This window comes from Hyla sarda, chromosome 9 (assembly GCF_029499605.1).
Source record: "Hyla sarda isolate aHylSar1 chromosome 9, aHylSar1.hap1, whole genome shotgun sequence".
NCBI lineage: Eukaryota > Metazoa > Chordata > Amphibia > Anura > Hylidae > Hyla > Hyla sarda.
Window position 1 is genome coordinate 55,661,619 of NC_079197.1, and position 26,823 is coordinate 55,688,441.

The 26,823-nt window shown below is 45.1% G+C and overlaps 1 protein-coding gene across 3 annotated transcripts in view; it reads left to right on the forward strand.

Moving 5' to 3' along the window:
* KIF4A (kinesin family member 4A) overlaps positions 1–26,823 on the forward strand; it is a 93,963-nt gene that overhangs the window by 28,056 nt on the left and 39,084 nt on the right. For all 3 annotated transcript variants that reach the window (XM_056539600.1, XM_056539598.1, XM_056539599.1), the window contains exons 11-14: positions 14,356–14,488; positions 24,780–24,838; positions 24,930–25,035; positions 26,583–26,657. In XM_056539600.1, coding sequence (XP_056395575.1) covers positions 14,356–14,488; positions 24,780–24,838; positions 24,930–25,035; positions 26,583–26,657 — 373 coding nt within the window. The remainder of the gene's footprint in view (positions 1–14,355; positions 14,489–24,779; positions 24,839–24,929; positions 25,036–26,582; positions 26,658–26,823) is intronic.

Sequence of the window (26,823 nt, forward strand, 5' to 3'; positions counted from 1 at the left end):
TTAAAGAATCAGCTCCCCACGTGTAAAGTCCAGTAGCAGCACATCGGGAAAGTAGATAGGGAGGCACGGAACAATGTAGATGAGCAGGTTCTCGTGAAGATCTGTCTCAAAGGAGAAACGGTCATTTTTGTTGTTTAAACCTCCTGGGTATCTGGTGTCCTGACTGAAGATCCAAAAAAAAACTCCCGTCTGAAGCCCAATCTCCCCCCGCCTAGGAGATTTTACTTGTTCAATACCTTTGAAAATGTATTAACCCGATAACGACCACGGACAAGTATAGATGTCCAGGTTGGCGGCCGTTCCTGCACGTCTATACACGTCCATGCTTCTCGTGGGTGCTGCCCAGTGTACCCATGAGATTGCGACGGGGACTCTGCAGCACTGCCGGGAACGAAGTAAACTTCGGTCCCGGAAGTTTAACCCTTACTGCCGCTGTCGTAAGTGACTGCTGGCTGTAAGTGTTGTGACAGAGGGAGGGAGCTCCCCCTGCAGCACCCCCGCACCGTGATTGCAGGGTGCTGTATGTAATCCCCGGCGGGCGGGGACCTGCGTTACTGCCGGGACAGAAGAAAACATTGGTTCCGGCAGTTTAACCCTTACAGCCGCGGTCGGAAGCGACCGCGAGCTGTAAGGAGTTTTGACAGAGGGAGGGGGCTCCCTCTGTCTCTCTCCTGTAGCATCCCGCAACTATTGCGGGGTGCTGCTGCTTACCTGGGCAGCCGGGGGTCTTTATTAGGACCCCCAGGTCTGCCCCAGTTATTGCCTGTGAGGACATGCCTGATATGCTGCCTGCTAGTGTAAAACTAGCAGGCAGCATATATCTGCAATGCTTTGGAATACTAAGTATTCCAAAGCATTAAAAAAAAAGTGAAAAAAATATAAAGTGTAACAAGTATAAAAAAAGTGAAAAAAATTAAATAAAAATACATTTATGAAATAAATATAATGAAAAATAAAAATGTATGTGTAGGATCACACGGCGCACATCCGCAGCATATTACGTGCTGCGAATGCCCGCTAACAGTCACAATAATGAGCTCCCTGCTGCGGCTGGGTAGCTTTGCGTATCCACTAATAGGTTCGGATTTCCCGCCGGAAGTCATGAGCGGACACACTGAGCTACCCAGCCACAGCAGTGATCTCACCCTTGTGACTGCTGGGGGGCATCTGCGGTGTGAAATATGCTGCGGCTGCGCTCTGTGACCCTACACTGTCCCATTCATACTGCGTTTCCGCAGTGTTAGAGGTATCAATCAGCATCATGTCCAAGAGTGATGCTGACGTATACTGTAGCAGCTCCAGTCATTTCTGAATGAGACAGTACAGTATACATTGGATCCCTTTTTTGACATGACATCGGACACCTATACTGCAAAAATGCAGTAGGAATGGGGACTATTCATATAATGATGCCCTGAAAGCCAAAGGGGGCTCCTCTCTTTTGGGGTCCTACCACGCGGCCAAGGAACCAAATATGGCCTAAGAGGGGGTATTTCCAAACACGGCCGAGCAGCTTAATAAAATATAGGGTGCATTTCTTGCAATATCAGAAGTGATATGCCCCACAAATGATGCATTTGTGAAAAATTGCAAATTTCGAGTTTTTAACACTGACATTGTAATTCCTGCCAAAAAACTATGGTGTTAAAATACTCACTGTACCCCCTAGTTTTTAGAATGGGGTCATTTTGGGGGGTGGGGGGTGGGGGGTGTTCCTATGTTCTACCACCTTCAGATTTCTGCAAACCTTGCATAGCACACAAAAAAAGATGTACTTTTAAAATTTTCTAAATTTCAAGTTAAATTGTTAGGCTTCTAATTAATTTAAAATGTTAATAAAAAAAAAATGCTGTCAAAATAAAGTAGACATCTGAAAGTATAAGTTTCATAAACTATTTGGTCAGGAAGTATAAATATATGCAACCTATTAGTGTTAAAATAGCAAAAAATCGTAATTTTTTAAATTTCATGATTTATTGCATTGTAAAAAAAAAAAATACAAATGATATCTGCTTACTTTTACTATATACATGAAGGACAACTTGTGACAAAAAAACTTCAGAATTATCGTGATTGGCAAAACGTTACCAGAGTTATTCTCTAAAGACAGACATCCCTGATGTGAAAAAACAGGCCTGGTCTTTCAGGGGCGTACAGGTTTATTTGTATTGGTTCTTAAAGGGGTACTCCGCATCTGGCATCTTATCCCCTATCCAAAGCATAGGGGATAAGATGTTAAATCGCCGCGGTCCCGCAGCTGGGGACCCGGGGATCGCCGCTGCAGCACCCCACCATCATTACTGCACAGAACGAGTTCGCTCTGTGCGGAATGACGGGCGATACAGGGGCCGGAGCAGCGTGACATCATGGCTCCGCCACTCGCACTCGCCACTGGTAGGAAATGCTTTCCATTGTTAATTGCCACGTCTATAGGTATGTCATGGTTACGACCGGTTTTGGTTCAGGACGACTGTCATACTGTTAGAAGAACAAAGAGAGATTGATCCAGCTCAATGCAGATAAAATTATTTGAATCCATAAGACAAGGAGGATACAAGTAACGCGTTTCAAGCGCTGTATGCGCTCTTAGTCATACAATTTTTGCATAGTACATGCGGGTTTATATACCGTATTTTTCGCCGTATAAGACGCACTTTTTCTTCCCCAAAACTGGGGGGAAAAAGTCGGTGCGTCTTATACGGCGAATACACACCTATCGCAGCGGTCCCTGTGGCTAATACAGGACATCACCGATCGCAGTGATGCCCTGTATTAACCCTTCAGACGCGGTGATCAAAGCTGACCGCCACGTCTGAAGCGAAAGTGACACTAACCCGGCTGTTCAGTCGGGCTGTTCGGGACCGTCGCAATTTCACAGCGGCGGTCCCGAACAGTGCTTACAGGGAGGGACCTTACCTGCCTCCTCGGTGTCTTCTCCATTCAGGGATCCCCTGTATGGCCTGCGCTCTCCTTCCTCGTCATCGCGTACGTGCGTCGGCGTGCGTAACAACGTGATGGCGGCGACTGAGAGCGAAGATACCCGGCCGGCAGCAGAGACGTTCCGGAGCGACGGGGACACGGCGACAGCGATGGAGCGACATCCAGGGCAGCGGTGACTGGTCCGGAGCGGCGGAGTATTACCTCCTATGCAGTGGTCTTCAATCTGCAGACCTCCAGATGTTGCAAAACTACAACTCCCAGCATGCCCGGACAGCTAACGGCTGTCCGGGCATGCTGGGAGTTGTAGTTTTGCAACATCTGGAGGTCAGCAGGTTGAAGACCACTATTATGTTCAAAATCTTTATTTTTTTTAGATTTTGCACCTATAAATTGGGTGCGTCTTATACGCCGGTGCGTCCTATAGGACGAAAAATACGGTAGGTGGGGAACAATTCCGGTCGATCACAGGTCATGTGACCAGCATCGATTAACCCCTTACACATAGATATAATATGGTATAAGCAAATGAAAATAAATGCATAGATAACTAAAGCACAAAATATGTATAACATATGATCCAAATAAGGAGAGACATAGGAAAGAAAAACTTAAAGTTACAAAGTATAAGTAGCAATGAAAAAATAAGAGAACAGACAAAATTGCCAACATGTTCAAGTACCGAGGATGTTACAGGAATAAACGGAAGATGTATCACGTGTAGAATAATGCTTGTATATATGTTTTACTGCTCATAATAAATTATATAAAGATAATAAAATATAGAGTGAACATATAAAAATAAATGTCACTACTCATAATTATATGAAAAAAAGGGTTGAATATGAAGTAAACATACTAAGATAAATTTGTTTAATAATGTAGGATAACATCTTGGCGTTTATTCATGCCTAGAGGGACTCGAGTACATAATTTAAGAATCCAAAAAACTTCTCGATTGAGTAGTTTTTGTTTTAGATCGCCTCCTCTTTTAGGTAAATTGACACGTTCAATTGCGACACATTGTAAAGAGGAGTAGCTGCCATGGTGTAATTCAGCACAATGCTTCTACACTGCTGAGATGTTTCTGGAATTAAAGTGGGGGATGTCTGATAAATGTTTCCTAAGTCGAACTTTAAGAGGATTAGTTGTACATCCGATGTACTGAACTCGGCAGGTCGTGCACAACACCAGATACACCACGTATGTGGTGTTACAATTTATATACTGTTTGATTGTATTAGTAGCATTAGTGACAAATGATGTGAAAGATCTGGTGACGTGCATGACAGAGCAACAGACACATCGTCTGTGTCCGCACCTGTATGAACCGGGGTAGGACAACCAGGTAGGTGGAGTGGGTCTGAAGCTAGAGAAAAGACTGGGGGAAACAATACATCTTTTATGCACGCATACAGCGGATCAGTTAGAATCATGGGCATGTATGTGTGCATAATTTTGCAGATAGCGGAGAAATCAGTGCTGTAGGAGATAGTAAAGGCAACCGGGGATGGACTATTTTTCATTTTGGGTTTGCGGGAACTAGTCAAAAGTTCCGGTCATACTGTTAGTTACAGATTAGTTGAGTCGTTCATGTTTCGGCCTCTCACGTCTATAGGTCAGTTCAGTTGCGACCTGACACTGCTTCAGGTCGGTGGTATCATCATCACGTGTCCATACCAGGGGTGTAGAAATTTAAAAAAAAAACTACTTGTCCAAGGGACTAAAGCGGAACACAATCTACTTGTTCCTCAAGAAAATCTACTTGTCCTGGTTGATGGATATAAAATCCCTTTAGACACTGCTGACAGCGGTGATCTAATGGTTTAATAGGTGATCGCAGCATGCCGGGGTATTAGCGGCGGGAGAGCTGTAGCTCCTCTTCCACCCGAGACAAGCCCTGAAAAGTCTACATGTAACTTTTTGATCACCTTATAAAAAATTTCTCATATGAAGTGACCAAAAATTAGCAATTCTGGACTATTCTTTTACATTTACACCGTTCACCGTACGGTTTAATTAACATCATATTTTAATAGTCTGGACATTTCCACATGCAGCGATACCACTTATGTTTATTTTTGTACATTATTTTTATTTAAAGAAAATTGGAAACTTTTATTAGGAAAGGGGCTTATTCACATATATACGCACTTTTTAAAATATTTTAATCACTATTTTTCAGTCTCAATAGGGACTTGTGTTACTGGGGGGTGTTCTGCTTCTCCAGTTTATATGGTGCATTTTGTGTCAGAAAATGCTGGAAGTTGCATTTAGTTACTAGATAACTACAACTCCCAGCATGCCCTGATACAGCCTATGGTTCTGTGGGTGTTGCAGCGTGTTGCACTGTATAGTAGGACAGTTAAGGTTATTGTGGGACATGCTGGGAGTTGTAGTTTTGGTTTGTGTCAGCTGCAGAGCCATAGGATGTGTCAAGGAATACTGAGAATTGCAGTTAGTAACTACAACACCCAGCATGCCCTGATGTAGCCTATGGCTCTGCAGCTGACCCGAACCAAAACTACAACGCCCAGCATGTTACACTTTATAGTTCTACAGTTTAGGTTATGGTCCAACATGCTGGGAGTTGTAGTTTTGGTTTGGGCGTGTTTGCGTGCATCCGTGGGGCTCTTGGTCGTCGGGTGAGTATGAAGGGGGGGGAGATTCTGGGGGGGGAAATTTAGTGCGGGTGCCACTAAAAATAAATAAAATTAGATGGCACAACTGCCCTAATGCCCGACGTGACAGTCCGCTCCTATACAAAACATTCATGCATACACATATCATACATGCACCAACCACTGCCCCCATATCATACATACACACACCCCCGCCACTGCCCCCCCCACATCATACATTACATACACACATACACTCACACCATACATATACACCATACATATGCACACATCATACATACACCTGCCGCTGCCCACCCCACATCATACATCACATACACACATCACACATAGACATTATACACACATCATACATTACATACACATCACACAGACATCATACACACATTATATATTACATACACATCACACATAGACATTATACACACATCATACATTACACACACATCACACATAGACATCATATACACATCATACAATACATACACTCACACCATACATATGCACACATCATACATACACCTGCCGCTGCCCACCCCACATCATACATCACATACACACATCACACTTAGACATTATACACACATCATACATTACATACACATCACACATAGACAACATACACACATACACTCACACCATACATATCCACCAGTGTTTCCCAACCAGAGTGCCTCCAGCTGTTGCAAAACTACAACTCCCAGCATGCCCAGGGCATGCTGGGAGTTGTAGTTTTGCAACAGCTGGAGGCACCCTGGTTGGGAAACACTGCTATACACCATACATATGCACACATCATACATACACCTGCCGCTGCCCCCCCATCATACATTACATACACACATCACACATACACTCACACCCTACATATACAACCACCCTTCCTGCCGCCTGTATTCTCGGCCTCCTCACCTGATCCGGCCATGAGAGGACATCAGAGCTTTAGTCTCGGCCGGTGTGAGGTGAGATTTCCGTCCTCTTTCCCCCCCCCCCCCCCCCTTCTGTGTTGTCCTCGTGCAAACATGCAACCGCCCCGTGGTGGATTAGGTCCTGTGAAGAAAGAGCAGGGGGAGGGGGAGGGATAGAGCTGTGTGCGGGGAATGGAGCTGTGCACGGAGCTGTCTACGTCCTTTCTCTCACCCTGCTGTGTCTTCTGAGCTCCGTCCATTCTCCGGGAGGGGAGATAAGGGGGCTCTGCAGTCAGCTGGAGGCCGCCGCCCCCTCCATACACTCTGATTGTCGGTGTGAGGTGTAGACTTCCATTGGCTCCTGCGCCTCACACCGGCATTAAAGAAAAATAAGGGGGAAGTCTGTCTGTCCCTGCTAGCCCGATACAGGGCTAAATCTATAAACAATTCACCTGCCCGGCGCCCAAAACTACTTGTCCCGGGCGTCGGGCTATAGGATTTCCACATCCCTGCATACGTTTACTTAGCATTGGGGACACAGCTTGGTTCTGTGTGGTTGGTTTTGTTTGTCTTGGCTTAGATTGACGATGATAGTAGTCACTTGGGTGAGTCTCATCGTCATGTTGCTGCATAAGGGGTTGCATTGCTGCTCACGTCCACAGGTTGGTTACAGTGGTTACCTGACACAGGTTTAGGTTGGTGATTACGTAGTCTTTTGTGTATACACATCGTTAGCACTTGGAGTTGTATATACGGGCATAGGGTTGTTCTCAATCGAGAATTTTCACGCCCACAGTTCAGAGATCTTCCAACACGTAGCCTAGAATAATTAAGTGATATTTTTCATCGATACCTAGTGGATGTCTTACTTGCCATTTTGTTCCCACTTGCATTCATCAGGTTTTGCCACTCTTCTTTGCATCCAGCATTATACTATCAAAATATGTCAGCTATCCAGCATAACATCACATGGTTTTCCTCTGACAGGGCGTCATTGTTTGCATTCCATTCCATGCCATCAAATCTACCCTGAAGAGTGTACGAAGAGGGAAGTTGCGTGCCCTCTAGCAGCCGTCAGCTCTAGCAGCTGGTTTAGTTAGTTGGTAAGCTGACGCTCAGGTAATTCCCCATTGGGACATCAGGACAGCTCAACGTTAGAGGCCGCGCTGTCCTTCAGTTGTCATGGTTTCCTAAGGTTAGGGGAATTTCATGCAGATGCATGGCCGTAGTTACAATAGCCTTGTAGGGATGTAAATAATTACATATTGGAAAGAGATGGCTAATGCTTTTGAGACTTTGGTTTGTAACACTCTGTAATAATTGTACTTTGATGCAATTATAGGGTTTTGCCCTCTTTTCCTCCAGGCATATTCTATACGCAGCAGTTATGGCACACCTCAGACTGCTTGGTTAGTTAGGGGTTGGTATTCAGCAGTAGTAGGGTAGGTACGCTTCTCGGGCAGGAGCTACGACCAAAAAACCTTTTTTATACCAGTTTTTTTTTTTAAGGATATCCATATTTTATCTTGTCCGTGTTTGTACGTTACATATGTTTGCATGATTAATTGATTTAATACAAATTATATATTTTCACATGAACTTTATTTTAGTCTCCATCTTAACTTGGGGGTTATATATGTGTGTGCATGTAGTGCGCTTATAGGTGTATATTGATTGATTTCTTTACCCCTCTTTTTTTTTCATGTTTGAGCCGATTACAGGTTGGGTTGTATTGGTTTCTCGTACAATACCTCGTATAGTAAGATTGAACAATCAATGATTTCAGAGGTCTTTTTGAGTATTTTTGAAAGTATTTATAATTTTGCAACACAACAAAAGAACACTCCAGAGAGCACCACAAGAGTGCCATGAGTATACAAGGCAAATGGCAGCCAGGGATTGGGCCAAACATGAGGCCCCTGGAGTAAAACAGTCTAACAGACAACACACACCACAATCACACACACCATACAAACACCCAGGAAAACCCAGCAGTCCACTATGGTTTTTTAGTACCAAATTTATGAGCACTAAGGGGTTTAAAGAGTGGCTCAAAGTTACTTGTCCTGTTGCCTCTGCTTAGCTAAAGTGAAGGGTACATGACCTATTGACTTAGAGTACACACCAGATCCCCTTAGTATTTGAAGTTGCGGATCAGCAATTGCTTTTACAACTTTACGTAGTGGATCCAGTGTGTGTGTGTGTGTGTGTGTGTGTGTGTGTGTGTGAACATCCTTAGGCGGATTTAGCGCTGAGTGAATGCGGCCTATCTGCATGAATTCTGCTTCCACGTTGATTTTTTGCAGAATTCTGCAGTTTAACATTTGTGGAATTGTTGGTTTCCTCATGAGTTCCATGGAATTCTGCAGCTCAGTAAAATGACTTTATTTGAGCAGTCATTCGGAATCCGCACACATTCCGCAGAAATCAACCATCATTGGCTTCAATGTGATTCCACACCATAGTCCGAAAAAATATATAAGATCAGACTTATATTTTTCCAGACTGGAAATCTGGATTTTTTGCATCAATCATTCAGCAGCAGAGATTCTGCCGTGTGAATGACATTGTGGAATCCCATTAAAGTTAATGGGCAATGAATTTAGGCAATTCAAAATGGATAATTCATGCAGAATTTCCGTTGTGTGAAAGCAGCAGTGTATTTCACACTACGTATGTGCTATAAGCAGTCATAAGAGCAACCTGCGGCTGGGTAGCTGTGTGTCCTCTCAAAGAAGCCGATTTCCCACTGTAGTCAGTGCCTACTTGTCGCAGATGCACAGCCAGGAGGAAATCCGCAGATATAAGCGGAGACACGGCTACCTGTGCGCAGCAGAAAACTCGCTCTTGTTGCTGCTGTCAGCACATGCCCGGTGCCCTTGTTACGACCACTGGGACCCCCCCCGTGGTCTCTCTCATACGGGGCGCCAGCTCTCTGGCCAGACAGCGCATGTCAGCCACCGCACGAAGCGGCAGCTGACGCTCCCTCAGTAGGAGATAAGTTTTACAATACAGGTCTACTCCTTTTAAGGCTGCAAGGGAGGTGGGTGGTATCTTAACTAGAGTACAGAAACAGTGCAGCAGTTGCCCATTGCAACAAATCAGATTTTACCTTTCACTTCTTACCCCTTCATGTGAGCCTGTATTTTTTTTTTTCCACCCTACTCCTTTTTAAAACCATAATTCCATCACTTTTACAATTTAACCCCACAAATACAAAATTACAAAAGGGGTGTTGGGGGAGGGGTGGGGGAGGGGAAGGCAAACACAAAATAGTCAGGGATGCAATAAATCATAAGAGCAAAGCGTTCAGACTCTTCTTAATATCCTCCTTGCACAGAGCATCCGCAGTAAGGCAAACATCGGAAACGAGGACTTTCTCAGTGAACTCTCTCGCAGGAACGTAATACCGACGGAGGGTGCATGTGCTGACTACTTGTGTCAATCACACAGTGAACCCAGCACAGAGGGGAAGGAGCTGAGCATAGCAAACTCCTGGCCATGCCTATCCCACTGTTCGTGGCTGCAAACACAATCGTCTTTTCAGCTGTTAAAACCTGCAATAAAAAAGTAATGCTGGATAAATATTCTAAACAAATTTCGAAGACTGGTTAGGTTCTATGGCCCAAACATCATGACAGTTGAGTTTTAAAACTGAAAATGTTGGTCCCTTAAGAAATAATGTGGATGTAATATGGGAGGAGGAAAAGGACAGTCAATTAAATACCTTCTTCTCTACTGTATTTACACAGGAAAATCCAATGTCAAATGATAGGAGTAGGCATAATGTAAATTCTCCAGCTAATCTCACCTGTTTAACCCAACTAGAAGGGCATTGCCTCTTTATTAACATTTAAAACCTGCAAATCACTGGGCCAAGATGGCATTTATCCCAGGGTTTTTCAGGACTTAAGTACTGTGCTAGATAGACCCTTGTTCCTTATATTTGAAGATTCTAAAATGACAACTTGTTCCACAGGACTGGCACTTAACAAATGTGGTACAAACATTCAAAAAGGATCCTGGAAGCTATAGCTATAAAGTTTAACCTCAGCATAAGTTTATGCAGGATCGGTCCTGTCAGACTAATCTGGTCAGCTTCTATGAGGAGGTCAGTTAGAGATTGCATGTGAAGCTGTGGATGATGTGTATCTGGACTTGTGTGGCACAGTATCAAATGCCGTACAAAAAGTTAGTACATAAAATGATGCTGGCACTAGGGGAGGATATATAGAAATAGGTTAGCAACTGGCTCAGTAATAGGAAATAGAGTGGGTAACAGTTACAAGTGGGTACCACGGGGGTCAGTACTGGGTCAACTGCTTTTCAATATTTGACCTTTTTATAGAAGATTACAGAATTTCTATGTTTGAAGATCACACAACTTTATAGGGTGATCACCACAGATGATAACCTAATATTACAGAGGGGTCTGGGGAAGCTGGAGACTTAAACAGACATAGCAAATTGAAGTTTAATGTGGATAAATATAAGGTTATGCACTTGTGCCGTAAAAGCAAAATGTACAATTTATATGCTTTTAATTAAAAAAAACGTAGGTAAAACTACTACTGAAAAGAACTTGCTGGTGGACAGTAAACTCCACTTTAGTTACCAGTGCCAGGCAGCGGCTGCCAAGGCTAACAAAGTCATGGGATGTATTGAAAGACATATAGAATCATGGCAAGATCATAGTTTTGTCTCTGTATAAATTAGTTAGACCACAAATTGAGTATTTTATCTAGTTGTAGGAACTAGTGTATAAGGAGGACATGGCTGAATTGGGGACTGTGTAGAGGAGGGCAACCAAGGTAAATAATGGTAGCCAGGGGTGTGGAAATTGTTATTTAAAAAAAAAACTTCTTGTCCACGGGACTAAAATGGAGAAAAATCTACTTTTGCCTCATAACGATCCACTTGTCCGGGCCAATTTTCGCTTTTACGCTCTCATTTTTTCATCCTCTCCCTATAATAGCCATAACTACCTACTATAATGATACTTTTTAATTGTTCCATAACATATCCTCCGAACCCCCCCCCCCCCCCAAAAAAAATAAAAAATAAATTGAATAAAAAATATATATTTATATAAATTTATAATATATATATTTTATTTGTTATGAAATAGTAAAAGATAAAATTGGTGGTTTTCTTTTCTATGCCATTTACCTTTTGGTTGGGATAACATGTGGTTTTCATACTTTAGGTCGCCTGATTACAGCAATACCAGATTTTATATAATTTGTCATGTTTTACTAATTTGTAAAAAAAAGTCTGATCTTTTTTTGAATTTTATTATGACCCCTGTAACAATTTTTATTATTTTTTTTTTTTTTTTTTGTGCACACCAGGCTGTATGAGGGCTAATTTTTTGCGCCATAATCATTTTTTTTTTTTTTTTTTTTTTGTATCGGTACCATTTTGGTATTGATCTGACTTTTTTTAATCGCTTTTTCACTTTTTTTTTTCTGGGAATATTATAAAAATTGCAATTCTGTGTTATTTTTTTACATTTACCGTACGGGATATGTGGACATAATGTTATGTTTTAATAGATCGTACAATTACACACGAAGCGATACCAAATGTTTGTTTTTTATGTTTGCATGTTTTTATATAGCAAAAGGGGCTCATTTGAACTTTTAACACGAAAAGGGTAACGTGTGTTTTTTTTTGTTTTTTTTAATTTTTTACTTTTACTAAAACTTTTTTTTTAATACACTTTTTTTTTAGACTTAGATCATTAGATTCCTCATACAGATGAATAGAGTTCTATTGAACTCCATTAATCTGTGAGCTCTGCGATCCATTGATAGAGCCTGGTCCAGCCAGGATCTATCAATGACAGAGCCGTGGGACAGCAGGAAGCAGAGGTAAGCCCTCCGGCTACCTGTATAGTAGATCGCCCCCCTGCGGTGGGGGGGGTGGGGACGATCCATCCACCCCACCAGGGAGCATTCACATGTCCCTTTTAGACGCCGCTGTCAACTTTGACAGCGGCGATCTAAAGGGTTAATAGCCGGGGGCTGCAGTGTATGGAGTGGGCAGGAGTCCGGAACCCGCTCCATACAGACTGCTGAGTGCCGCATGCTGTTTATTAGCGGCGGTGTGAAACTTGCGCCCCGTGCAGACGAGCGTCCGCTTCTCCCCTCAGCTCTCCGAACGTTTCTGAAGCTAGAGCTGGGGGGAGCAAAGGCAGAGGACACAGGTCTGCACTGGGAGCAAGAAGCCATGCCCCCTCATCTTCCCCCCCGCAGGTCTGCATGGCAGAAAGAAGGCAGAGCAGGGGGAGATGGAACGTACACAGCTTCTCATCTCCCCCTGCTCTGCCTTCAGAGGATGTGAGTTTCCACAGTCGGGGGCGGGCACGAGTCGGGAGCCCACTCCATACAGACTGCAGAGCGCCACAGCGCTTGTCAGGTCCGGCCCTGCTTGCCCAAAGCCAGGCTAAGGGCCGGAAAAATTCACCTGCCCGTCGCCCGAAACTGCTTGTCCCGGGCGTTGGGCGATAGGAATTCCACATCCCTGGTAGCGGTGGATTATAGCTCCAAGACACGCTATAAAGCTTGGGGTTATTTTGTTTCAGAAAAGATATCACGAGCCATGGGAATAGAACATTGATACAGGGATTTATTCTGCTTGTCATGTTGAAGTTAGGAAGGAAGCATTCCTCTATGAGGTAAATTGGTATCAGCCACACTTTTTTAGAATTGACTTGGACTGAATTATTTTTTTTTTTTTGCACTTTACAGTATAAATGACTTGTTCATGAGAGGCAGTTATTATTCTTATACCCAAAAAGAGTAAATAGAATAGAGAATTGTACTGCCCAATATCACTGTTAAACACTGATGTAAAGAACTATGGTAAAGTACTCGCATTTCGACTCAAGGGAGGTATGAATGAGGTAATTCACAATGATCAAACTGGCTTTGCCACAGGATGGAATTCTATAAAAAATATTTACAGAACCTTCGTCTTGATACAAATTGGGGAAGGGGGCCCCTGCTCTGTCCTGTCTTTAGTTGCCACAAAAGCATTTGACAGGGTAGAGTTGGGGGTTCCTGTGGAGGGCAGTGTCAAGATTTGGATAGGCCCCAATTTTTTGCAAATGGTACAGATGCTCTATATGGAACCAAAAGCTAGAATAGGGATCTATGGAGATTTAACAAATTGTTTCACGCTGTCCCTTGGGACCAGACCATTTCACCTCACCAATACTTTTTTGGTATTGGAGCATAAGATATGAAAAAAAATAAAAAGGTGTGTTTACAAAGTACAATCGCTCCTGCAAAAAAAGCCCTTATATGTTTCTGGAGATGGAAAAATAAGTTTTATGGCTATTATAGGGCGAGGAGGGGAAAACGAGAGTGCAAAAACGAAAATTGGCCCGGGCAAGTGGATGGTCATGAGGGACTAGTAGTGTTTTTTTGTTTTGTATTTTTATTTTCCCCACACCCCTGAGAGAATAAATGGAATGGTGCATGGTCCTCTATTGTGTTAACCTTTGCTGAGCTTGGTATAATCTGCAAAGATTAACACTTTATTATAAAAGCCCTCTACAAGGGCATTAGTAAATATTTTGAAAAGAACATGACCCAGAACTGACCCTGTGGTACCCCACTAGTAACAGTTGCCCAACAAGAGTATGTACCATTAATAACAGGTTAGTTTGATAAGACCGATTTTATATAGATGAAATCCAAATGTGAACAGAAAAGGAAAAGCGGCAGACTGCCAGCGCTAAACTGTGTATATAATATGAAACATTTCAAATTGTGATACTGTTTTCGTATAGTGGTGACTGGGTGAAAGGAGCTTTAGTATTGGCATAACAATTTATTGTAGTTCATTTCTCTTACTTTTAGCATGGAACCATCTGAAAATTTACAGTCTCTTATGATGAAGGCCAAAACCTTAGAGCAAGAAAATGGCAAACTGAGCCGAGAGCTGAGTGAGGCTGCAGAACAAACTGCACAGATTCTAGAGAGAATTATTTTGGTGAGATGAATGCTAAATGACTATCTGTGCTGCTGTGTATAATCCAATGTCCACTATGTACTTTTGGGGGGGAATTTTTACAAGCCAGTTGGATAGAAATTTGCAACCTTTTTTACATTCGAGTAAACTGTGTGAATCCACGGCAGCCTGGTAAATCAATGCTGAAATTGACATCAGCTCTGAGCAGGTGTAGATTTCACTGTGTGGTTTATGGCTAGCCACCGCACATTGGAAGAATTAAAAGGCTGGTACCTCAAAATAAAATATACTGAAACAAACTGCAGTAGGAGTTGTTGTACTAAAATGGTAAAGATGTAGCAGTGTTTAAAATTATAGTCCAATTTTGTCCACTGCAAGAAAAACCTCATATGGGTATATTCGCACAAATGTATTGTAGAGGAAATAAACAGCACTGTCTTAGAATGTCAGTCTGCACTATAGGCTGATTCTTAGGGGCAAGTAAAAACCAAATGTAATAAAATCCACAGACTTAAAGGGGTTCTCCACCGCAAACCTCTTTTCTTGTTCGGCTCTATTGGGCGACACTGTGGGTATATCTTACTGCCACTAGGAGGCTGTCACTAGGCATTAACAAAAAAGTCGGCCCCTCCTGGCAGGATATACTCTGCCCACTGACTGAGCTGATCAGTTTTAACTTGGTGTCATTAGGAGGCAGACACAGGTCTGGAGCTCACAAGACCTGGTCTTCTTTTTATTGGTTCCTAGTTTTGCTAGTTTTTATTTTATTTTTTTTCTCTCCTTGTTACTTTATCTAGGTTGGGGTGACAGGAGCATGGCGCTGCCTGATACCCCCCCCACTTGCAAGCAATGGGAATGGTCCATAAAGTATGCACAGTTAACCCCTTCTCGCCAGCCCTAGAGATGCTCGCCCCGCTGTTGCAGTCTGGCATGATGCAGTGTGGCACCAGGCTGGTTGTAGACTTCAGGGGTGACTATAGGGAATATCTTCCTTCTAGTTAAGAATCCCTAACCTTCTCTCCCCCCCCCCCCCCCCCCCCCCCCCCCTCCATCCCTTTTGGCCTTTATCTCTCTCCCTTTTGGGCTGCTAGGGATCCTTATCAATTACTTTTTCTCCTTGGGGGAGGGAGCCTGATCGGAGGTCCAGTTCCCCCTCTAGTACCTCATTAGTTCTTCATTGCCGGCATCTTGTGCAGACAAAACCTCCCACTGCCTGAACATGCGGCCCTCCTTTCCTCAGTGGTGCGACAGTCTTTATGACTGTCACATGGGCTGGCTCTCTGTTAAGGCTGTGGCGTTCTGTATGCGCATGGCCCTGTTCTGGCTCCTGCCGCCACAATCTCATTGCTCCCGCAGCTGGCCGCTCTATTCCGGCAGCGTGTGGTGCCTTGGAGCGAGGGCTGCAGCCGGCAGGTGCCTGTAAATTTAGCCCACAGCTTCGGCCCTGCTCCTCCACTATTTTTGCACAGCTCGGCGCTCCACCCCTCTCTACTGGGCTACTTCAAATCCCCTGCCAGTACGCGTACGAGAGGTCAGTCTCGGCCTGTAAAGGTCACAGGTCTCCTCCCTCTTGGCCCTTCTACCTATGGGATGCTATGCACTTCCTTGGTGAGGGGTGGCTCCCTCACTGTGTGAGGTCACGTGTTCCCTTCCTCTTCAGTCCTGGGCTCATTGCACATGCTGTTCCTCCAGCTGCTCTCTATGGGGATCTCAAGCTGCTGTTTCTGCACTCTGCTGTCCCTGCAAGCTGCTGCGGCTGTCCCTGCACGCTGCTGTTCCACAGCTTCTGGACAAGGGTCTTTCTTCTCTCAATGGACCTCCGCCTCTGCAAGGGACCCCACCTTCACTGCTGTTCCAGCTGCTACAGGACACAAGAACCTGGGTGAGCTTGTTCCTTTTATTTTTTTATTTTTGTCTCTCTCTGGGTTGGCTGACCTATGCGTTATTTTCCATGTCTGACCAAAGATCCGAACCCCCGCCCCCTCCTCTCACCCCAGACAAGCGGTCGCCGCTTTAGTCACGTACTACTCTTGCACTGGCTGTAAATCTAAAATGCTAAGTGGTTCGACTGAGTCCACTTGTTCTGCCTGCTCTGCTTCACGTCCCAGCCCTCCTGTGCCTTCTGCCCAGGATGGCTCTCTGGAGCGTGTGGTCATTGATCCTCCCACAGTTTGGGTGTCCTAACTCTCCCAGACTCTCTGATCTGGTGCAAGTTTCCAGGGCGGTTGCTACTGCCTTGAAGCACTCCTCCTTGCGCCCTCACTCCTGGAAGGCTCGTTCAGCCTCCTCTGGCCTCCACCGCTCTTAAAGTGCCCTAGGGTAATTTACTTTGACTCCTCACCCGATGGGACGTCTCCCCGCTGCTCTCTCCCTATCCCCATCTACCAGACAGCGTTGTTGCTACCACTCCCCATCCCCAGCCCATCATTCCAGATCTACATCAACTAGATCTAGAGCCTCCACTGCCCGTTCCTGGTCTACTGGGGAACTGGTGGACGCAGACTCGGACTCAGTTTGGTGTCGGCTGTCAAGGACACCTTTCATCTACAGGACCCTGGAACTTGGGACTCGGCTCCGGAATAACCGCCGCTTTCCCAAGGTCTTCAATAATCATGCAGCGTTTGATGACCTGCTGGTGACTGCCTGGTAGCCCCCTGAAAAAAGCTTCAAAGGGTCTAAATGCCTGAGGGTTGTTTCAATTTGCCCAGGACATGGTCTCCAAATGGACCGGCCCTGCCTACAGTGGACCCTACAGTGTCTCTCGCTTATCCAAATTCACCACTCTTCTGGCTGATGCAGCTTCCTTCAAGGACCCTGTAGACAAGCAAATTGAAAATTTTATCAAAATTTGCATTTGAAGCATCCGGCTTGTCCTTGCTTCTGGCAACTTGGGTATCCAAAGCCTTGTCAGCTTGGGCCTCTCAAATTTGCCAAGGTGTTTAATTCAGGGCTCCTCCAGAGGATCTGGCTGACCTAGCCCTCCAGATCTCCAATGTTGGTGATTATCTATTCTCTCAGCGTCTTTGGAGTCCGAATGCTGTGCAGTCTTTGGTTCTGGCAACTTGGTGGCTATCCGCCGCTTTGTGGCAGAAGGCCTGGAATGCCTCCAAAAAATCTCAGAGATGCCCTTTTTTGGCAAACGTCTGGATGAAATCATCTCCGAGGCTACAGGCGGTAAGAGCTCTCTGCTCCCTCAGAATAAGTTGCGTTGCACTGATTCTCGCCCAAGTCCTCTTCGTTTTGGTCCTTTGCCTTAGGCTGCTAGAAAAAAACAGCGTCTTCGCAGTCTCTGAAGGCTCCAAACTTCAAACCACACCCCTCCTGGAAGCAGGACTGCCGTTCTGGACATTTCTCTGCCAAGCCAGGTATTCACAAGCCTACATCCGCCTGAAGGGGCGCCCTCACCCGAGCCTTCCTCTCGGCTGGGTGGTCGCCTGTCCCTCTTTCGGGACATTTGGTTGGCGCAGGTCCAGGATTCCTAGGTTCAGGACGTCGTTTCAGACTGCTACCGAATCTGATTCTTTTCCCCGGGATCACTTTTTCAGGTCCCGGCCTCCCCGCTCTCCAGCTCTGGCTGTGGCTTTTCAATCTGCACTCCACACCCTCCTTGCGCAGGGGGTCACTGTGCCAGTTCTTCCCCAGGAACGTTTTTTTTGGGCTTCTTTTCAAATCTGTTCGTCGTTCCCAAAAAAGGGAAACGGTCATTCCGATTCTCGATCTGAAGCTGCTCAATCGGCAATTGTGCCTGCAGCACTTCCGAATGGGATCTCTCGTTCTGTTGCGTCCATGGACCAGAGCAAATTCCTGTCTTCGGATGCAAATTTATTTTTCCGGCACACAAACTGTTTCTGCAGGTTTCCTTTCCGGCAGGTCACTTTCAGTTTGTGGATCTCCCTTTTGGGCTATCCACGGCCCCCAGGGTCTTTACCAAAGTCCTGGCAGTGGTGGTCGCCATCTTCTGCTCTCGGGTGTCTGTGCTCCTTTATCTGGAGAACCTGTTGATCAAAGCTCTGTCCTTTTGCACTTAATCAGGAGAGTCTACACGTCACTCTTCAGACCCTGACCAGTTTCGGGTTGGCGATCAACCGTAAGAAATCCAACCGCTCTCCCTCCCAGTCTCTGGTCTTCCTGCGGCTTTGCTTAGACACTATAAGGCTCTTGTTCTGCTTCCACCGGACAAGCGGAGTGCTCCTGTCTGGAATCTGCCTATTGCGCTTCCCAGAACCGGTGACCATCTGTTCGAGTATTGAAGAGTTGGGCAGGATGGTGGCAGCCATGGAAGCTGTTCCTTTTGCTCCGTTCCGGTGCCACCCTCTTCAGTGGGCTATCCTGTTTTTGTGGGACAAGTCTCCTCTGTCCCTCCACGTCAGATCAGTCTGCCCCCCACGGCTCTCCAGTCGCTCCTATTTTGGTGGCTCCGCTCTCCACTCCTCCGAGAGGGACGCTCATTTCTCCCGTTGCGTTGGCAGGCTTAACAACTGATGCAAGCCTCGTCAGCTGGGGGGGAGGGGGGGGGGGTTTCAGGACCGGATGGTTCAGGGCCTTTGATCACCCCAGGAATCCTGTCTTCCCATCAACATCCACAAGCTTCGGGCCATCTTTCTTTGCCTGCTCCACTGGGAGTTGTTACTCTGAGGTAATCTGGTTCCAAATGGACAAACTCCACGGCTGTGGCTTATATCAGTTGCCACGGGGGCACTCGCAGCCTCGCTGCAATGGCAAGGGTTCTTGTCTGAGCGGAACACAAAGTTCCCTCCATATCGGCGATCCACATTCCGTGAGTGGACAATTGGGAAGCAGGCTTTGAGTTGCTCCTCGCCCAACCCCGGGGAGTTATGTGTCCACCCGGAGGTGTTTGCAGCAATTTGCGAAAGTTGGGGGACCCTGGACGTGGACCACTTTGCGTCCCACCTTCGTGGCAAAATCCTGCGTTCCTCTGGCTGTGAACGCATTTGTCGTTCTCTGGTCACAGTTCGCCCTCCCTTACCTCTTCCTCCCTCCGCTTCCCCTCCTGCCCAGAGTAGTGAGGAAGATCAAGACAGATTGGCCCGTGGTGTCTCGTGTCGGACGTTCCCATGTGGCTCCTGGATCGGCCCGACCTCTTTCAAGGTCCTCTGACACCCCCCCCCCCCCCCCCCCAAATTCACTGCCGCTGTATTTGACGGCGTTTCAATTGAAACTGCAGTGCTGAGGGCTTGCGTTTTCTCTCTCCGGGTCATTCGCACCAGGCTTCGGGCGTGTAAACGTCCTCTCCCAGGATTTATCACAGGATGTAGATATGGAAAGAAATACCCGGTTCCACGGCGCGATCCACAGATTCAATCAAATGATGATGTTAGATGAATTTAAATATTAAGCCAGGGTGCAACGCGTTTCGGGGCTTAGGATCCCCTTCATCAGGCAAATAGGCATCATAACATGTACAACAAACTGGTGCCTTTAAATAAGACCTTTTTGGCGCCAAACAAAGTTCCGCCCAGTGGGCTTGGCCTCAGTGGGCGGAAGTGCCCAAAGCAACATAGATATAATTGATCGATTAAAATAACATATGAAATTAGTATGCATTAAAACATTACACATATAAAATACATAAACTTAATATAGAAAAAAACTGTCAGCCTCAAGAAGGCACACGTCTCCAAACCTACGGCGCATGCGCCAACTCCCGAAGATAATGACGGCCGGAGGTGCAGAAAGCGCAGGCGCCCGCCCGCACTGTGTGAAGGATACAGCGCCAACACGCACTAGGACAAGGAGGAAATGCACTGTGTAGACAACGTGTGCATGTGCCCCGGATGCCAAGGTAAACAAACACACGTGTCGGCGAGGTATGCATTTGTCAGCTACCCGGCAGACCGGACCAATACAATATGCACATAGGAGTCACGCGCATGCGCCAGCCCCATATAATACCGAGCTAGATGGTGAATGTCACACAAAAGGCCGGGCAGGATAAACAGCAAGAGTGATGGCATACTCTAGTTAAACTTATATAATTATAATATTAATAAAAAATAAAAGATAATAGTTGGGTGACAATAATATGGCTCAAATGAAAATGGACAGCAAAATTATGCCATGACATAAATGCACGACAGCACCAATTACTAGTAAAGATACTACACATGATTAAAACATACAGAATATTAGTGATATAAAATAAATAACAGAGCAATAACATCATATGTAGACCTCAAGAGCCACCATGAATAGTGCAAATAACAATACATATAATATATACTAAAATACATAGTATATTATAACCCCAGAAAATATAACCTAAAACCGTGTGTTTTTAATTATAGCGCCTGTAATGTGCACTCTAGATGAATATAGGGATGTGCCGTGTTAGAACACGAAATGGTAGAATATTGCAGTCATTGAACGTGCAGGTATGCTCTGTTTACCGGATAATATCAATGGCTTCGTTCAGACCTAGTGGGTGCAGACTATTAAGTTTGTAGATCCAATAGGATTCCCTTTTTTGTAATCTATCACATCTATCATGTGTGTTGATAGGAATCTGTTCAATGACTCTTAAAGAAAAAGCAGAAAAAGTCTTTATTGTGACACATAGTAGCATGTTTGGAGACACTCTGGTTAAGGAATCCGCGCTGGACGTTAAAACGATGCTTGTTCATCCGACAACGTAACTGCTGCATAGTTCTACCTACATATTTCAAGTGACAGGAACATTCAAGTAGGTATATGACGTAGGATGAAGAGCAATCCACTCTACTTTTGAGGGTGAAAGATTCCTTAGTCACATTGCTAATAAAATTAGTAGAACCTTCAATGATGTTACTACAGCATTTGCACAACCTACTTCTACACTTGTATGTCTCTGGGGTACTTGCAATAATAACAGGAGGTGGGTCACCGCTTCTTAGACGGCTAGGTGCCAGGACGTTCTTTAAAGTACCTGCACGTCTAAGTGATTGCTGGTCTCTCTGGAATGTGTTCACTCAATATGGGATCTTGCTTCAAGATATTCCAGTGTCTCTTGGTTTTGGCGATGTGCGCCTTCTTTTTTCTATATTAAGTTTATGTATTTTATATGTGTAATGTTTTAATGCATACTAATTTCATATTTTGTTATTTTAATCGATCTATTAGATCTATGTTGCTTTGGGCACTTCCGCCCACTGAGGCCACGCCCACTGGGCAGAACTTTATTTGTTTGGCGTCAAAAAGGTCTTATTTAAAGGCACCAGTTTGTTGTACATGTTATGATGCCTATTTGCCTGATGAAGGGGATCCTAAGCCCCGAAACGCGTTGCACCCTGGTTTAATAAATATTTATATAAATCTTACATCATCATTTGATTGAATCTGTGGATCGCGCTGTGGAACTGGGAAATTCTTTCCAGATCTACATCCTGCTCTGAATCGGCTTGCTTATTGCAGGATCCGATACCGGGAGGTGCACCACTAACCTTATGCGCTTGTGTAGTTGTCAGTTACACAACCGTACCAGGTGAGAGGACCACTGAAATGTTTGTGAATCCTGCACCCACTTACATCCATCCTTGTTCAAAACAAACTGTCCTATAAGGAGCTCTGCTTATTGTTTTCTTTAGATATATGAGGATTTATCACAGGACCTGGCAGGCCTATTTTCAGTGGTGCAAGGCCCGCTCCCTGTCTCCCTTTTATTTATTTTTTTATTTTTTTCTCAAAGGGCAGGTGTCAGCGCTTTCCATTCTTTTTCGGTGCCCCCTGGTTTCTGATCCTCATGTTTGCACCTTTCCTTCAGGGTGTGGCACACGAGGCTCCTCCTCCTTACATGTCTGACTCCACCCTGGGACCTGAATTTGGTTCTCAGCGCTTTTCAAGGTGCCCCATTTGGACCCCTTTGGGAGAACTCTCTCCTTCCTTTCTTGGAAGGTGTCTTTTCTCATTGTTGTGACCTCCATCTGGCTGGTGTCTGAATTAGAGGCCCTGCAGGTGTGTATTGCGCCCGTGCACACGTTTACCAAGGGCACATTTGCGCGTCTGCTAACGCAGAATTTGGATCGTAAAGTGTTGCAGGCGGCGGTGGCCTTGCCATCCGCCTGATTCTCGTGCTGGGTTCTTCTTTAACACCCCCCCCCCCTACTTTGGTAGGTCCCACAGTTCCTGTGTTCTCCATTGGAGCGGAACGAGAAAAGTTACATTTTTTTTATACTTGCTGTAAAATCTTTTTCTCGGAGGATCCATTGGGGGGGAGAGAGAAACGACACAGCACCCACCCGTTGGTTTAGTTTGTTGACCTGACAGTCTATCTCCTGTCTGTGGGCTTTTTTGCTTTTTGTCAGTTTCCTCCTACTACTTTGGGACTAAATTGATTTAGCTCAGTCAGTGGGTGGGTTATATCCAGCTGGGAGGGACCAACTTCTCTTTTTGTTAATGCCTAGTGGCAGCAAGATATACCCACGGTTCCTCTGTCCCCAGATGGATCCTCCGAGAGACAGTTTACAGTAAGTTTAAAAAAAAAAAAATTCTACTTGGCCCCTATCTAAAGGATAGGGGCTAAGAAGTTAGATCACAGGGGTCCTGCTGCTGGGGACCCCCGCGATCTCCGGCACGGCACCCAATCATTCGGCCCATGGAGCGAACTTCACTCCACTCCATGCCTGATGACTGGTGATGCGGCTGCCACGCCCCCTCCATTCACTTCTATGGGAGGAGGTGTGTCCCCAGCAGTGGGACCCCCGCGATCTAAATCTTATCTCCTATCCTTTGGATAGGGGATACGATGTTTAAGGCGTACCCCTTTGAAGGAACGCCAGCCTCAATGAACTTAACCCCTATCCACAGGATAGGGGATAAGTATCTGATCGCAGGGGTCCGCAACGGGACCCTGTCTCTATAAAAGAGTGCTGTATTCGGGTGTTTTTAGAAATGAATGAAGCGCGGGCTGTCTTCTTGATGTCAATACACGAAGCAAAGACAAATTTGTTGCTTCAACGTGCTTCAGCTGTTGAGTTTACCTACTGTTTTCTATACCCTCTCATGGCAAATTTGTTTTGGAAATGTCTGACTTTCACATCTGACTGTGACTTGTATGTATTGATGTACATGCTGCAGAAATCTCCACATTCACAGATGAAATCTTGCATGAATCGTGCTTGGTTTCATCATACAAAAGGTTCCAGTAGCTGAGATGGTGTTTATTCCACACCTACCCGCTCCTCCTATGAGATGGGGGGTGACAAAGCATTGCAACCTAGTGTCCGTCCACATTTCTATGAGACTGCAGAGCATTGCACCCTAATGTCTCTACATTCCTATATGAGGAGTGCAATGCTCTGCGCCCATACCCCTCATATAGGAATGTACAGACACTAGAGTGCAGTGCAGACTCTGCACTGCAGATCATTGCACCCTGGAGTCTGTGTACATTCCTACATATGGGGGTGTGAGTATGAGGTTGATATTTATTGGGATATAAGCAAGAATGAGTGTGAGTTATGCCAACGACGCACACTCGCACATGTCCTCCAGGGCAGACTCCACAAATTAAAATAAATATATATATAATTAGGGATCGACCGATTATCGGTTTGGTCGATATTATCGATTTTGGACATTATCGGTATTACCTCGCCGATAATGTCCCCCCTCGCCTCCCTGGCCAGAGGCCGCTTCCCCATTGCCTCCCCCATCCCGGTTTTATAATTACCTGTTCCCGGGGTCCACACTACTTCTGGCTCCTGCGGTGTCCTGTGCTATTGCTGTGCGCAGCGCAATGACGAGTGACGTCAACGCGACATCAGTCAGTGCGCACAGTGACAGCTCAGGACGTCGCCGGAGCCAGAAGTAGTGCGGGCCCTGGGAACAGGTAATTATAAAACCGGGGAGGCGGTGGTGGTTGGACTAGGGATGACCCCAGGACAGGCAGGGGGAGAGAAGCGGCGGCGGTCTCTGTCCCCACAAAAGCCGTTGCAGTTCATTGATTTAAAGCGCCCACTTTAAATCATTGATCTGCAGCGGCTTCTGCACGGGTGGGGGGGAAATAGGCGATAACTTATACCGGAATATCGGTATAAGTTATCGGCTATCGGCCTGAAAGGTCTGAGCATCGGTATCGGCCCTAAAAATTTAGATCGGTCACCTACACTTTGAGAACTTAGAAGGCCGAAGTGGAGAAGGGTTCCATGGGTCAGTCGGTCCTGCGAGTTCAGGGAGGACAGAAACCTCCCTGAGGGGGCATAATGAATCTGGCACATTTCAAAATCCACATGTTGCAAACTGTGTTCTGTTAATGGGATGGTTAAAGAGAATTCAGCAAACCCCCTTGATTTCTTTTTTCCCTTTGATGCACTTGTAGACCGAGCAGGAGAACGAGAAACTGAATGCAAAAATGGAGGAACTTAAGCAACATGCAGCGTGAGTTTTATGTTCTGTGCCTTATCTGATATGATATGGAATGTTTTTGTTTTTTGTTTTTGTTTTTTAATCCATTTTATCCCGCTCACAGTTGTAAGGTTGACCTACAGAAGATAGTTGAAATGTTGGAAGATCAGGAGCTAAAGGAAAACGTAGAGGTTATTCGCAACTTGCAGCAGGTCATTGTGCATCTTCAGGTAAGTGTGATGTTGTTGCGTGTGTTTTTAATAAATAAATAAAAAACTGACTGTATTAAATGACTTTGAAATTAGCAGTTTAGCAGACACAGATGTTTATGCACCTGCATATGGTCTGCCATATAGTAGACTACACCCAAGCTTGACATTGAAACAACCACCTATAAGATGACAAAGTTCCACCAATCAACCCGTTATGTTCAACCTATACACCTACCGTATATACTAGAGTATAAGCAGTTTTTCAGCCTGTCAATCCCTTCATCAGTGGTCTTCAACCTGCGGACCTCCAGATGTTGCAAAACTACAACTCCCAGCAAGCCCAGACAGCCCTCAGCTGTCCGGGCATTCTGGATGTTGTAGTTTTGAAACCTCTGGAGGTCCCCAGGTTGAAGACCACTGCGGCCTTTGTCATCATCCAGGCCCCCCCTTTTGTTTTGTACTCGCCTCCCCTCGGCGTGAAGTTAGGGTGAGCTGCTCCGGGCCATCTATGCTGCAGGGGCCTGTCCGGTGGGGATGGTTAGTCGTTGCGGGCTGTCCATTTTCACCAGGGGGCCTTTTCTACACTCTTCGGGCCGGGCACCGTAGTAGTGACGTCCCTGTGCGTCGTCGTAAAGGCAATGTCACTACTCCGGGCGGAGAAGAGGCCCCCCCCCCGGTAAAAATGGACAGCCCGCAACGGCTAACCATCCGATGGCTGTCCGGGCATGCTGGGATTTGTAGTTTTGCAACATCTGGAGGTCTGCAGGTTGAAGACCACTGATGAAGGGATTGACAGGCGGTGATGATGAAGGGGGGATGATAGGTGTCTGGATGATGTATTTCCCACCCTAGGCTTATAGTCGTATAAATAACTTTTCTTGGGTTTTTGGGGTAAAATTAGGGGCCACGGCTTATATTCAGGTCGACTTATACTCAAGCATATACGGTACTTATTATGGTTAGTTTTATTTTATTTTTTTTATCCAAAGCAAGGTAAAAAATAAAAACTTTGAGGCAGATTCCAATTCCCCCCACACAGTGGAAAAAAAATAATTCTCAACTCCAGGGTGTAGATCCAGAGATTAAAAAATATATATATATAAATTTAAATAAAGTTTCTTTGTTTCAACTTTACAACAGACTCTCAGTCTGAAAACCTAGTAAGTTTTCATATGGCTGGTGTACAGAGCTTACTGAGTATATGGCAATACATCTCTATTGTATCTTTTAAGGCATTCTCTATAAGTGTCTGTCTTGGTGACTGACAGGCTTCACTGAAATATTATCCTGTTTGTACAATGTTGGTTGTCATTGTTCTAAACCCACGGAAATATATTTTGGGCTTCAATTCAAAACCATATATATCTCTGAAATGGAGACACAATATTTTAGCTTGCAATTTCAAAAAGGTTACTGCTCCACCTTAATGGAACAAGTTTTGTTTGTTGGACGGGAGCTTGTTTTTTCCTTTTTTTCTTGTGCTGTCAATTGTTTAGCAAGTGGGCCTGTGGAGTAGCATGCCTGTAACTGACTCTTGTCTATCTTCAAACATTCCTTTTTATCAGGATGAAAGTTCAGGAATTGCTGCCTCTATTGAAGCTTTGGTTGGTGAGGTCACAAACTCTCCTCCGTCTTTAGAGGTAAGATTAATATGTGATAAGAGGGATTTATGTGTTTAGAAATAAATATGAAAAGAATTTTGTTGAGCCTTTCTGTATTTCAATGTTATTTTTAATCAGTTTTCCTCCAATTTCTAGGTTAGTTTTTATGTATAGATTATTCTTTATGTATGTTACCCCACCAGGA